General features: G+C 39.9%; 1 protein-coding gene across 2 annotated transcripts in view; it reads left to right on the forward strand.

The window, feature by feature from the left end:
* Positions 1-12870, forward strand: part of SPEN (spen family transcriptional repressor) — a 109773-nt gene extending 96903 nt beyond the window's left edge. For both annotated transcript variants that reach the window (XM_053690247.1, XM_053690248.1), the window contains 4 exons: positions 464-844; positions 951-1145; positions 9071-9229; positions 11644-12870. In XM_053690247.1, the coding sequence (XP_053546222.1) occupies positions 464-844; positions 951-1145; positions 9071-9229; positions 11644-11775 (867 nt within the window). In that variant the 3' untranslated portion in view covers positions 11776-12870. The remainder of the gene's footprint in view (positions 1-463; positions 845-950; positions 1146-9070; positions 9230-11643) is intronic.
* The last annotated feature ends 1362 nt before the right edge of the window (positions 12871-14232 follow it).

The following is a 14232-nucleotide window of genomic DNA, read 5'->3' on the forward strand; positions in this document are numbered from 1 at the left end:
ACATTCCTAAGGTACTATCAGCCTACCTAGATTTACTCTTCAACAAAGGATACCAAGGGAATGAAGCAAATAACAATTGAAGTCAATTGAAAAGTTGTATAAAATTGCATGTTGAAAGTTTAATTTTGTCTTCACTGTCCCTTTAACTAATTTTCCTATTGTTTGCATATAACTGTGTTAAACCCGTGAAAAGAGGGTAAACACAGTTTAAAGTCAGATGCAGAGCAGCAATGCACTACTGGGAGCTAGCTGAACACATGGTGAACCAATGACAAGTCACATGTGTAGCCACCAGGCGTCTCAATTAGTGCATTGCTGCTCCTGAGCCTACCTAGGTATGCTTTTCAACAAAGGATACCAAGAGAACAAAGTATGTTAACAGAAGTTGAAAAGTCCTAATTTTTATTATCATTCTTTTTTTTATAACAAAGTAATAATTTTCATTTTTAATCTCATGTTTTAGGTTGGCCCTGATAATGAACATCCGCATCCAAATGCACCAGTGCGCAGCAAAACTCCACAAGTAAGCCAAGAGTCCAAGGTACAGCAGGCATCCATTCCTGAACCGACTCAACATGCAGCACTTAATAGGCATCCAGGGCAAATAGAGTCACATATCCAGCATCTTCAGAGAACCCCTGCAGACGCATCTCAAACCTCCTATCCATCACCAGTAGCAATCAGTCTTAAACAGGAGCTGTCTGCCTCCCATCAAACCCCAGCAGTCCAGAAGCAGTCTGTGTTTATGTCATCTACTACAAGCACAAGCTCACTGTCTCGGACAGAAATTCATCCTAAGCAAGACCCACCTCAGCGACCAGTTGATATGGTACAGCTGTTGACAGTGAGTATAAGCCTCAATGAAGCAGAAAATGTAACTTGTCCTGTTTGCTTAGTTTCAATGTAAAGCAAGAGACACATTTTAAGCTCTAGAGTTTGCTCTTTTCCAGAAATACCCTATTGTTTGGCAAGGCCTCTTGGCACTGAAGAATGACACAGCTGCTGTGCAGTTGCATTTTGTGTCCGGAAACAATGTCCTTGCACACCGTTCCTTGCCGGCACCAGAAGGAGGCCCTCCTCTGAGAATCGCCCAGCGCATGAGGCTGGAAGCCACTCAGCTGGAAGGTGTTGCTCGGAGAATGATGGTGAGTGATGCTTACACATTGTAGGAGCGTTTACTTCTTGGCTGCCTAGAGGGCACTGAAACAAATAGTTAAAGGTCACCTATTAGTAAGTGACGTTTGGAGATAAAAAGTTACTACTGCCGATAGCTTTCTGAGCAAGCATAGCGGAAAGTGGGTGCTCAGGGCATATATATTGATATGTTCTGTGTATCTATGCACGGTAAAAGTCATAAAATGCTTTTATCCAAAATGATAATCCACTTTAGTATTTCAGTTCTCGCTGTGTCCATTTAATACTCATTAAATATCCAATTAAGAAACGCAAAAGTAAACTAAATTCCTACATCATATGCAACAGAGAGAGACAAATCCCAGACTCCATTTAGATGACTCGTAGAATTTTACTGCTGGCCTTTTTTAATTGTTTTTTTTATTTATTATGAATGGATTATTAATAAATATTAATACAGACAATTATGTCTTGCCCCTAAATTGCATGTTGCTGGCTCACAAATTTAAAATTTAATTGGTAACTTTTGATATATAATAAGTATCCAGAGCTGACTATTTTTGTTTTCTGTTAGTACTTCCTAAGATGTTGCATATTTTACTAGGTAATACAACTATTGTTGCCCTAGGGTTAGTATGGGTAACTTTTTAAATATTAACTTCATATGAAAACAGCACTTCTGTTTAGGTGAATTAACTCTTCTTTATTTTAGTGACAGATCCATATACAATGATGTTTTGGGCTGCATTGATGTTTTGGGCTGCACTGAGCCCTTAATCATGCATGATTAAAGGCTTAGCGCAGCTTGAAATGTCACTGTATATGGATCTGGCACTAAAATAAAGAAGAGTTAAAGGGACACTAAACCCATCATTTTTCTTTCATGATTCAGGTAGAGAATAAAATTTTAATTAACATTCCAATTTACTTCTATTATCAATTTGCTTAATTTTTTAGATATCCTTTGTTGAAGAAATAGCAATGCACATGTGTGAGCCAATCACACAAGGCATCTATGTGCAACAACCAATCAGCAGCTACTGAGCCTATCTAGATATGGTTTTCAGCAAAGGATATAAAGTGAATGAAGCAAATTAGAGAATCAAAGTAAATTAGGAAGTTGTTTAAAATTGCATGCTCTTTCTAAATCATGAAAGAAGAAATGTGGGTTTCATGTCCCTTTAATTTACCTGAACATAAGTGCTCTCTGGATACGTTTGTTATAAGGATATGGTGCTGTGCTTAAATTGTTTAGCTTTTAAATATTTGTCTGATGTTCTGTAATGACACTGTCACACTTACTCAAAGCTTCACTTTGAACTAAGAGAGCAAAATATTCTTTCCATCTTAAAGGGACAGTCTACACCAGAATTTTTATTGTTTTAAAAGATAGATAGATAATCCCTTTATTACCCATTCCCCAGTTTTGCATAACCAACACAGTTATATAAATATACCTTTTACCTCTGTGATTATCTTGTATCTAAGCCTCTGCAAACTGCCCCTTTATTTCAGTTCTTTTGACAGACTTGCAGTTTAGCCAATCAGTGCTGGCTCCCAGATAACTTCACGTGTATGAACACAGCGTTATATAAAACACATGAACTAACACCCTCTAGTGGTGAAAAACTGTTAAAATGCATTCTGAAAAGAGGTGGCCTTCAAGGTCTAAGAAATTAGCATATGAACCTCCTAGGTTAAGCTTTCAACTAAGAATACCAAAAGAACAAAGCAAAATTGATGATAAAAGTAAATTGGAAAATTGTTTAAAATTGCATGCCCTATCTGATTCATGAACGTTTATTTTGGACTAGACTGTCCCTTTAATATAAGGAGAGTCCACGGCTTAATTCCTTGTGGGAATACAGAACCTGGCCAAAAGGAGGAGGCAAAGACACCCCAGCCAAAGGCTTAAATACCTCACCCACTCCCCTCATCCCCCAGTTATTCTTTGCCTTTTGTCACAGGAGGATGGCGGAGAAGTGTCGGAAGAATCGGAGTAGTCTCTTATAGAGGGTAGTACTCTTTGCTATGGGACTGGAGTTTTAAGTAGTCTTTTCAGCCTTTCAGTGAAAGCATTGACGAATGTTAGGGTCTGAAGATGCAGGGAGAGTCTTTCTGCGATACCATCCAGAGTCGTATTAACAACTCCTAAGCAATCAGTGTTGACGAGTTTCACTGACTGCTTCTATCACTCAAGTCCATGTCAGGTGCGATGCTACAAGACTGTCAAACTTGAGAGACTGTGTGGCTGTTTCACGGCAATGATTCGGTAAGATCGTTTCATTTTATATCATATGATAAGGTAAGAAGACAGGGTCACAGTGTGACTCCTTTATCTGTATGAAATCAAGGGTTAATATCTCCAGGAGGGGATTATTCAACGGGGGATTTATACATAATTTGCTTTATTATGTTTTATGCTGTGACGTGTAAGATGAGGGTCTGGCAGATGTGGGAACATTCAGGTTTTAGTTTCATTTTGGATAACTGTGCAGCCTGTCAGTTTGGTGCGCTTTTCTTCCTGCAGCAGGGTGGTCCTGCATGGCATTCAATGAGACCGGGTGTGGCCTCATTCACTTCCTCTTGCCTGACCGTGCGGTTTACAGGAGAAGAAGCGGTTTCTCTGTGGGGCCTGGGTCATAGGAGGTGGCGAGTGCCCCGGCCATTGGGGGTATAAAGGTGCCATTTACTTTTTCTATAGTCCAGTTTAGGAGCGCAAGCTATGGAGGACTCTGATGCGTTAGAGGGTACTCCCTCTTTACCAAGAGCTAATACCTGTTTTTATTGTGAGGAGGCTACAGTATATCCACCTGCTCAACTATGTTCCACATGCCTTGATAAAGTAGTTATATCTAAAAAGACTAAGATGTTTAGTACTACTGAGCCGTCCACCTCTGAGTGGTCCCTGTCCCGCGAGGTGCGTTCGCTGCAATAATCTCTGATTACACATGCAGCTCCCCATCGCACAACTAATTTTTCTGAACAGTTGCAAACGGCAGTATTTGCGGCCTTTAGTGCTTTACCTCGCCTTGCTAAGCGCAAGCGAAAGGTTAAATACTGTTATTCTTCCCAGGGGTCATCTACAAACTTGCTGGATTTATCTGACACTAGATTATCCGCTGATGAAGACGCCTCTGATACTTCAGAGTAGGCTTTTTCTGGGTCAGAATTGGCTGCCTCTAAGCCTCCGGAGGAACCTTCTATTCTTAAGCTTGATGAGGTTTACAAAGAAAGGGTAGTGCCACAAACTTTCCTGGTTCCCATTAAGATGGCAAATATTATTAAAGGGACACTGAACCCAAATTTTTTCTTTTGTGATTCAGATAGAGCATGCAATTTTAAGCAACTTTCTAATTTACTCCTATTAATTTTTCTTAGTTCTCTTGCTATCTTTATTTGTAAAAGAATGTATCTAAGCTTTTTTTGGTTTAGAACGCTTGACAGAACTTTTTTATTTGTGAATGAATTTATCCACCAATCGGTAAGAACAACCCAGGTTGTTCACCAAAAATGGGCTGGCATCTAAACTTACATTCTTGCATTTCAAATGAAGATACCAAGAGAATGAAGAACATTTGATAATAGGAGTAAATTAGAAAGTTGCTTAAAATGTCATGCTCTATCTGAATCGTGAAAGAAAAAAATTTGGGTTTAGTGTCCCTTTAAGAATAAATGGGAAAGACTCTGATCCACTCTGATCCTCTTTTCCCCTTCTTCCTTTAAAGAATTGTTCCCGGTTCCTGACTCCCAATTAGAGTTGTGGGGGTCTGTCCCTAGGATGGATGGAGCTATCTCCACGCTTGCTAAGCGCACCACTATCCCGCTTGAGGATCGTTCATCGTTTAAGAAACCCATAGATAAGAAGTTAGAAGCTCTGTTAAGAAAGATGTTTCAGCACACGGGGATTTTAGTTCAGCCTGCAGCGGCGGTTACTGCGGTGGTTGGTGCCGCTACCTATTGGTGTGACTCTCTATCAGAGATGATCGAGGTGGAAACTCCCCTCGATGAGATCTACGAATTAATTAAGGCTTGAGGGTAGCTAGTTCGCTTATTTGCGATGCAAACATGCAGATTATTCGCTTGAATGCCAAGACATCAGGCTATTCTGTTCTGGCCCGTAGGGCTCTGTGGCTGAAGTCTTGGTCTGCTGACATGACTTCAAAATCTAGATTGCTTTCCCTTCCATTTAAGGGAAAGGTTATTTTCGGTCCAGGACTGGACCACTCATATCCACGGTCACTGGGGGCAAGGGTGCCTTCTTACCACAGGATAAGAAGAACAAACCTAAAGGACAGGGTCCTAATTTTTGTCCCTTTCTTTCGGGGGATCCCAAAGAAGGAGGGTATGTTTCGCACTATTCTAGACCTAAAGTGGTTAAACAAGTTTCTGTCAGTGCCATTGTTTAAGATGGAGCCTATAAGGTTGTTTCTGCCCTTAGTTCAAGAGGGACAGTTCATGACTATGATAGACTTGAAGGATGCTTACCTTCATGTGCCAATACACAAGGATCACTTCAAGTTCTTAAGATTCACCTTTCTGGACCAACACTTCCAGTTTGTGGCTCTCCCATTTGGTCTGGCTACTGCCCCAAGAGTCTTTATGAAGGTTCTAGGGGCTCTGCTTGCAGTGGCAAGATCCAGGGGTATTGCAGTAGCTCCATACTTGGGCAACATCCTGTTTCAAGCTCCGGCTGGCAGAAGATCATTTAAGAGCTCTGCTACTTCTTCAATCTCATGGATGGAAGTTAAACTTAGGAAAGAGTTCTCTGGTTCTTAGTATCAGAGTGGAGTTCCTGGGTACGATAATAGATTCCATGCCCATGAAGATATTCCTTACAGACCAGATACGTTGCAAAATTACTTCCAATTGTCTTGCCCTCCAGACCTCCTTAAGGCCATCTGTGGCCTGGTGTATGGAGGTGATTGGGCTCATGGTGTCCAGTATAGCTATCATTCCATTTGCCAGGTTCCACCTCGGGCCTCTTCAACTGTGCACGTTGAGGCAATGGAACGGCGATCACTCAGATTTTTCTCAACAGATTTTCTCTGGACAACCAGTCGAGAGAATCGCTATCTTGGTGGCTCTGTCCAGATCTCCTGTCCCAGGGGACATCCTTCTTGAGATCATCCTGGGAGATTGTGACTACAAACGCAAGTCTATCAGGATGGGGAGCTGTTTGGGATGCCAGGAGGGCACTGGGTCGGTGGACTCGAGAGGAATCTCTTCTCCCGATTAACATTTTGGAACTTTGTGCGATCTTCAATGCTCTAAAGGCTTGGCTTCTCCTGGGTTCGTCCCAGTTTCTCAGATTTCAATTAGACAACATTACCTCGGTTGCTTACATCAACCATCAGTTGGGGGGGGGGGGGGGCGAGAAGCTCCCTAGCTATGAGGGAAGTATCTCAGATTCTGTAATGGGCAGAGGCCCACAGCTGCTTGCTGTCAGTGATCCACATTCCGGGTGTGGACAACTGGGAAGCGGACTTTCTCTGCAGGCAATCATTTCATCCGGGGGAATGGTCTCTCCATTCCGAGGTGTTTGTGGAGATTTGCAACAGATGGGGGATGCCGGAGAGAGATCTCATGGCGTCCAGACTCAATGCCAAGCTACCCAGATATTGGTTGAGGTCCAGGGATCCTCAGGCAGAACGGATTAGATGCCTTAGCAGTGCCCTGGGGGTTTAACCTAGTTTACATGTTTCCTCCGTTACCACTTCTACCTCGGGTAGTGGCCCGCATCAAGCAGGAGCAAGCTTCGACTATTCTAATTGCTCTATCGTGACTTCGAAGGATGTGGTTTGCGGACCTGGTGGGGATGTCGTCATCTCCTCCATAAAGGTTACCTTGTCGCAGGTGGAACAGGGTCCCTTTGTTCATCAAAATCTGTATTCTCGGATGCTTACTGCGTGGAGATTGAAAGCCTAGTCCTAGCCAAGAGAAGTTTTTCTAAGAGTGATTGATACTGTCATTCAAGCTAGAAAGCCAGTCACCCGTCGCATCTATCATAAGGTGTGGAGGACCTACTTATTCTGGTGTAAAAAACGTGGATTCCCCTGGCATAAGGTCAAGGTATACATGATTCTTTCCTTTCTTCAGGACGGCTTGGAGAAGGGACTTACCGTTAGTTCCTTAAACGGACCGATTTTGGTGCTATCTGTGTTACTACACAAGAGGCTTGCTGAGCTTCCTGATATTCAGTCTTTTGTTCAGGCTCTGTCCAGAATCAGACCTGTGTTTAGACATTGTGCTCCTCCTTTTGTTTAAATTTGGTTCTTAAGATTTTGCAGAGGGCTACATTTGAACCCATGCATTCGGTTGACATTAAGTTATTGTCTTGGAAGGTTCTTTTTCTACTGGCTATTGCTTTGGCACACAGAGTCTCTGAGATGGCGGCCTTGCAATGTGAGCCTCCTTACCTAGTTTTTCATGCTTATAAGGTTGTTCTTTGCACTGGGTTGGGTTTCCTCCCTAAGGTGGTGTCTTATCGTAACATCAATCAGGAGATCGTGGTTCCTTCCTTGTGTCCTAATCCTTCTTCTTTCGAAGGAATGATTACTTCATAATTCGGATGTGGTTTGAGCTTTGAAATTCTACCTTTAGGCTACAAAGGATTTTAGACGGACTTCGGCATTGTTTGTTGTCTATTCTGGGAAGCGCAGAGGGCAGTAGGCTTCTGCCACTTCCCTATCTTTTTGGTTGAGGAGCGTATCCGCTTAGCATATGAAACAGCGGGACATAAGCCGCCTCCAGAGGATTACGGCTCATTCAACTAGAGCTGTGGCTTCTTCTTGGGCCTTCAAAAATGAGGCCTCTATGGAGCAGATTTGTAGGGCAGCTACCTGGTCCTCCTCACATACTTTTTCCAAGTTTTACAAATTCGACGTGTTTTGCTTCGGCTGAAGCAACTTTTGGGAGAAAGGTTTTGCAGGCTGGGGTGCCCTCAGAATAGGGTCCGCCTATCTTTTTACCCTCCCGTTTTTCATTCAATGTTCTATAGAGCTTGTGTATAAGTTTCCCACAAGATGAAAAACATAAATTATGCTTACCTGAATTTAATTTCCATCTGTATGAGGAGAGTCCACGGCCCCTACCCGTTTTCCTTTCCTTGTTCCCTCGACATAATTACTGGGGGGTGCGGGGAGTGGGGGAGGTATTTTAAGCCTTTGGCTTGGGTGTCTTTGCCTCCTCCTGGTGGCCAGGTTCTGTATTCCCACAAGTAAGGAATGAAGCAGTGGACTCTCCTCATACAGATGGAAATTAAATTATCAGGTAAGCATAATTTATGTTTTCTGGATTTGTATCCTACATCACTGACATTATAGGACTATTGATTGTCAAGGCAGTTCTGGCAATAACTATAGAAAATATAAAAACATTTTCTTCAATACATTTGCTGACTGTTAAAGGGAAAATAAACACCTTGAGATTTTTATATAAAATCTTTAGTTACGCGAAATGAAACAACTTTAGCTCTGAAAACTGAACAATTTTTAATTCTCAGAGCAGTAGCTTAAGCACCCTGCTGATTTCCCACGGCTAATCCTGCTACATATATTTCACTAATTGGCTTTAACTGATAACTACAAAAAAAAGTACTTTATACTAACTTTATGACAGTGACTAGCCTTGTTGTCTGTAGACTAAAGCCCAGATTGTATCCTCCAAATAAGGCAAATGGTGGTTGGAGTTTAGCTATTGAAAAATAATTGCCGTAAAAAGAATGTTGATTTGTTTTTAAAGTGTTAAGACTTGGCTGATATGTTCTTCTATAGCAGCACAACAGAAATGTCTTGTAATTACAGGGTGTTTACTGTCTCTTCAAGTCACTGATTTGGGGATGATAATAACAATCCTAGTGACTGCTTATAGTGAGAATGTAGTAGAGTTTTATAATAATCAGAGTTTCAGACATATAAACTTCTTTTCTTCGTAGGTGGAAAGTGACTATTGTTTGTTACTCGCACTTCCTTGTGGCCGTGATCAGGAGGATGTTATAAGTCAGACTGAATCACTAAAAGCTGCGTTCATCACGTATCTACAGGCAAAGCAAGCAGCTGGAATCATCAATGTGCCCAACCCTGGATCTAATCAGGTACTACTGATATGCTGTGCTTTTTGCACACTGAAGACTGACAGCAAATGGGAACTATATTTTAAAACCTATACTACTGTAGTTTGTGGGAATAAAGAAGCCTCTTTATTATGAGTATCCCTGTAATAGTGCTCTGCTGGTTATATCCAAAATGCAAACTAGTTTGTCCTCCTCTGGCTGGAAATCATTTAGAGTTAAAGTAAACTTAACGCTAATCCTCCGCCCACATCATCTGCTTTCTTTTCCTCCAATCGTTGTGTGCCCCCTTTGGCGACGGTTGGAGGAAGCCGGATTAGTCATCCTTATGCTAAAGAAAGCAGATGATGTGGGCGGAGGATTAGCGTTAAGTTTACTTTAACTCTAAATTATTTCCAGCCGGAGGAGGACAAACTAGTTTGCAGGATTCATCATCGATCTGCTAAAGAAAGCAGCAGATGCAGGCAGTGGATCAGCGTTAAGTTTACCATTATGCAAATGTAAGTATTTTAAAAAATAAGCATCTTTTCTTCATAAATGGAAAGAGTTCTAAACTTTAATGAATTAAAGTGCCCCTGTTTTTTAGAGTGTTATTTGATACTGGGCTTTAATTCATTAAAGTTTACAAAGACACTTATTTTTTTAAAATACTTACATTTGCATTATGGTGAACTTATTTAAAAAAAAATAAGTGTCTTTGTAAACTTTAATTAAAGTGCCCCGAGTATTATTTGATACTGGGCTTTAGTTTGTTAAAGTTTACAATCACTTTAAAAGGGTGACTTTGTGCACCCTTTCTCAACGGTAGCTTGTCTCATAAATTTTTGTAACACAAGCATTACTTATTTCTCCATTCTTGTGTTTTCATTTGTGACATTTACCTTTTTTTTTTTTTACGTTGCAAAATACACGTTTTTTTAAGGACTTTAGGTCTTCCAAACCTAATTGATAGAATAACACTGATTTGCTTTTGAGATGTATGAACTATTTGGAAGTTTGTTGTATTTACAAAATAACGGTCTGTTTACAAAAACGTGAAAAATCAAGAAATCCTGACCAGCTCCTTATGTTAGTGCAGTATAGAAGTTTTTATTGCGAGGTTTACCCCTCCTTCATGGAGTCTCCTTTTGTTTATGCATTGTGATGAACTACGTTTTGGATCATGTTGGTGGACATCTTTAAAGGGACATAAAACCCCTACATTTTCCATAATTCAGATAGAGCATATCATTTTAAACAACTTTCCATCCAATTTATTTATTTTATCAAGTTTGTTTGATTATCTTGATAACCTTTGAAGGAGCAGATATACACTACTGGGAGCTAGATGAACACATTGGGTTAGCCAATGACGAGGCATATTTATGGAGCCACCAATCACCAGCTAACTCTCAGTAGTGCATTGCTGCTCCTGAGTCTACCCAAGTATGTTTTTCAACAAAGGATACCCAGGAAATGGCGCAAATAGTAAATTGGAAAGTTTTGATGTTAAAAAATGAATAAAATAAATTGTCCCTTTTATACAATCTGATTTTTTGTTTGTTTCTAGCAGTGGTTTAATTTAATTAGCTAATCTGATAAATCTAGTTGTTTTTAGCATGCAGTTTGCCATCTGCCTAGCTATTTGCTAAATATTATATGAACTTTTCACATTACTGAGGATTAATGATTAAATTAAGCAAATACGTATTTGTCCAATATATCCTTCTTTGTATTTGGTTAACAGGAGATACTGTTAATATATTCTTTAAGCACTTCCATGATAAAAATGAAATGCTGTTGTAGCAAAATAAATAAAACAACCCATGCTGAAGCTTTCCTTTCCCATGGGGGCAGCATGTGTAATCAGAAGCTGTATGGATGGGCTATAGATCTGGCTGCATGCTTAGGAGGCTCAGCTAATGTAAGATCCCATGTTTAGCAAGAAATAGAGTACGATTTTGTCTTACGAATACATATTTTTGTTTGCAAAAATAATGCATTTAAGGGATAGGAAAGTCAAAATTAAACTTGCATCATTCAGATAGAGGATGACATTTTTAGATTAACTTCTATTTTCAAATGTGCTTCGTTCTCTTGGTATCCCTTGTTGAAAAAGAATATCCACACATCCTACACTAATGGGAGCTAGCTGCTGATTGGTGCCTGTATATATTTGTCTAGTGATTGGCTAACTAGATACGTTCATCTAGCTGCCAGTAGTGCAATGATGTTCCTTCAGCAAAGGAAAACAAGAGAATGAAGCAAATTTGATAGAAGTAAATTGGAAAGTTGTTTAAAATTGAATGTTCTATCCAAATCATGAGACATTTTTGGGGTTTACTGTCCCTTTAAAGTTAGGACCATTTATATGCCCCTTTAAGGTAGGATCTTACTTGGACTATAAAATAACTGGCAGTAAATTAATTTACCTGTTTTGTTTTCTTCTGTTCTTGCAGCCTGCATATGTCCTGCAAATCTTCCCACCCTGTGAATTTTCTGAAAATCATCTGTCACGTCTAGCCCCGGACTTACTGGCCAGCATCTCTAATATCTCTCCTCATCTAATGATCGTCATTGCATCAGTATGAACTTGTGTATTGCTGATTTATCAAAGACTGGACCTAAACCAGAATACGGATTTTGCTTAATGATGGAGAGTAAGGGAGATGATGTTCAACTCCCATTGGGGTAGGGCTGTGCTTCTACCCTGGATGTTTACATGTTGCTTATCCACAGCCTGGTGCACACAGAAGGCCAGAAGTGAAGTGGCAAAAAAGGGGGCGCGAGGGATCCCACACCCTAAATTGTGGAATATTCCAAGATGGTTACTATTTGTGTGCTTGTTGTGTTTATTTTTTTATGAAGCTGAACCTGCCTTTGCACTAAATTAGTGACTCTGACTCTTGTACAGCAATTTTTTTATTTTTTTCTTTGAGCGACATGCTGTGATGTAGAAATGTCTAACGTACAGTATCTGTTGCTGGTGGACTAACTAGCAGGACTTGTGAATATTGGGCTATAGTATGAGCAGCGCAAATTAGAGACGCTTGAGTAAAGACCTGGATTCTGTCAGCTGATCTTCCTGCTTCTGGATTTCTTACAGCCAGTCTGACCTGCTGGGCTGACTCATCGCTTTTTTTTTTTTTCATTTGGGATGTACAGTTTACATGGGAAAATCATACAAAAGGGAGATCTATTTTCCTTTCTTGGATATTATAGGACTCCATGGGTGTGTGTATATAAGTATATATAATATATATTATATATATATAAATATATATAATACTGACTTTAAAGAAATCAAATCCCCACAACATACATTTTTTTTAATCTGTGCCAAAAAATGTGTTTTCAGAGAAAAATCTTATTTTCATACTCAGACGTATCGTCCCTCATTTGTAAGTGCTTTTCATTACCTGTTCATCAGAATCTGTGTGAAAGTGTTATACACTTAAACAAGAGACTTTTTAATTCCCTCATGTCCCCTCTTTTTTTTATTTTATTTTTTATTTTGCAGATACCAATTAATTTATGGAACCTTCCCCCAACCCCATTCTGGCATTTTTATTTTTTTTGTGTGTCCATTGGATTACAAACTTTATTAAAAAATGATACAAGATCGTTTTGCAATGCTAAATGTAATTGTTCATTTAAAATGCATAATGAAAGGGTGTTTAAATCTGTTTTGTTCCAGTGGATTATTTTAGAAATGCAGAGAAATTCGCAGTAGCAAACCAAATGTACCAATAACAAAGCAATTATTTGGTTAAAAATATACAAGTACTATAAAGCTGCTCTCTTTCTGTCCCAAAAGGATTGAATTTTTTTTTTTAAAGTGAATGTAAAGTTTAATGAACGAGTGCCTGGTTTTTAAAAATACTATTAAAAACAGCGGCACTTTCATTCATTAAACTTTACATTGCAGCTTTTTTTAAATACCTTTTTCTTTAGCAAACCTGGACCGGCGATACTCCGCCCGCAGCTCCTCTGTACTTACCTCAGCAATGATGAAACCGGCTTACTCTAATCACGGCGTGCATCCCAGGGCGTCCAGCTTGTGAGGCCACGCCGTGATTTGGAGGAAGCCGGTTTCGTCATTGAGGTAAGTACAGCATGAGAAGCGGGCGGAGGATAGCCGGTTTGGTTTTGCTAAAGAAAAGGTATTTAAGAAAAACAATGCAATGTAAATTTTTATGAATGAAAGTGCCCCTTTTCTCCTGTTAAGTGTGGTCAGTCCACGGGTCATCATTACTTCTGGGATATTATCTCCTCCCCTACAGGAAGTGCAAGAGGATTCACCCAGCAGAGCTGCTATATAGCTCCTCCCCCCTACGTCACCTCCAGTCATTCTCTTGCACCCAACGAATAGATAGGATGTGTGAGAGGACTGTGGTGATTTTAATTAGTTTATTACCTTCAATCAAAAGTTTGTTATTTTATAATAGCACCGGAGTGTGTTATTCATTCTCTGGTAGAATTTGAAGAAGAATCTACCTGAGTTTTTTCTATGATTTTAGCCGGAGTAGTTAAGATCATATTGCTGTTTCTCGGCCATCTGAGGAGAGGTAAACTTCAGATCAGGGGACAGCGGGCAGATTAATCTGCAAAGAGGTATGTAGCAGTTTATTATTTTCTGACATGGAATTGATGAGAAAATCCTGCCATACCGTTATAATGTAAACTCAGCCTTAAATACAGTAGATGTATCTGGTATCAGGCTGTCATGTATGTATATTTTACACTTCAGTATTCTGGGGAATGGTACTTCACTGGATTTTTACTGTATGCATAGACTTAACCTAATTTGCAGGGGCTTGCAATAGGTTTTTAAATAACAATTAATTTATTGAGGTTAAACGTTTTTTGCTGGCATGTAAAATCGTTTATTTCTCTGAGGTACTGGGTGAAAAAATGTTTTGGGCACTGTTTTTTCCACTTGGCAATAGTTTTGTTTAAATTTAAACAGTTTACTGATCTCTCTCACTGTTATGTGTGAGGGGGAGGGGCCATTTTTGGCGCTTTTACTACGCATCAAAAAACTCAGT

This window comes from Bombina bombina, chromosome 8, assembly GCF_027579735.1.
Source record: "Bombina bombina isolate aBomBom1 chromosome 8, aBomBom1.pri, whole genome shotgun sequence".
Taxonomy (NCBI): domain Eukaryota; kingdom Metazoa; phylum Chordata; class Amphibia; order Anura; family Bombinatoridae; genus Bombina; species Bombina bombina.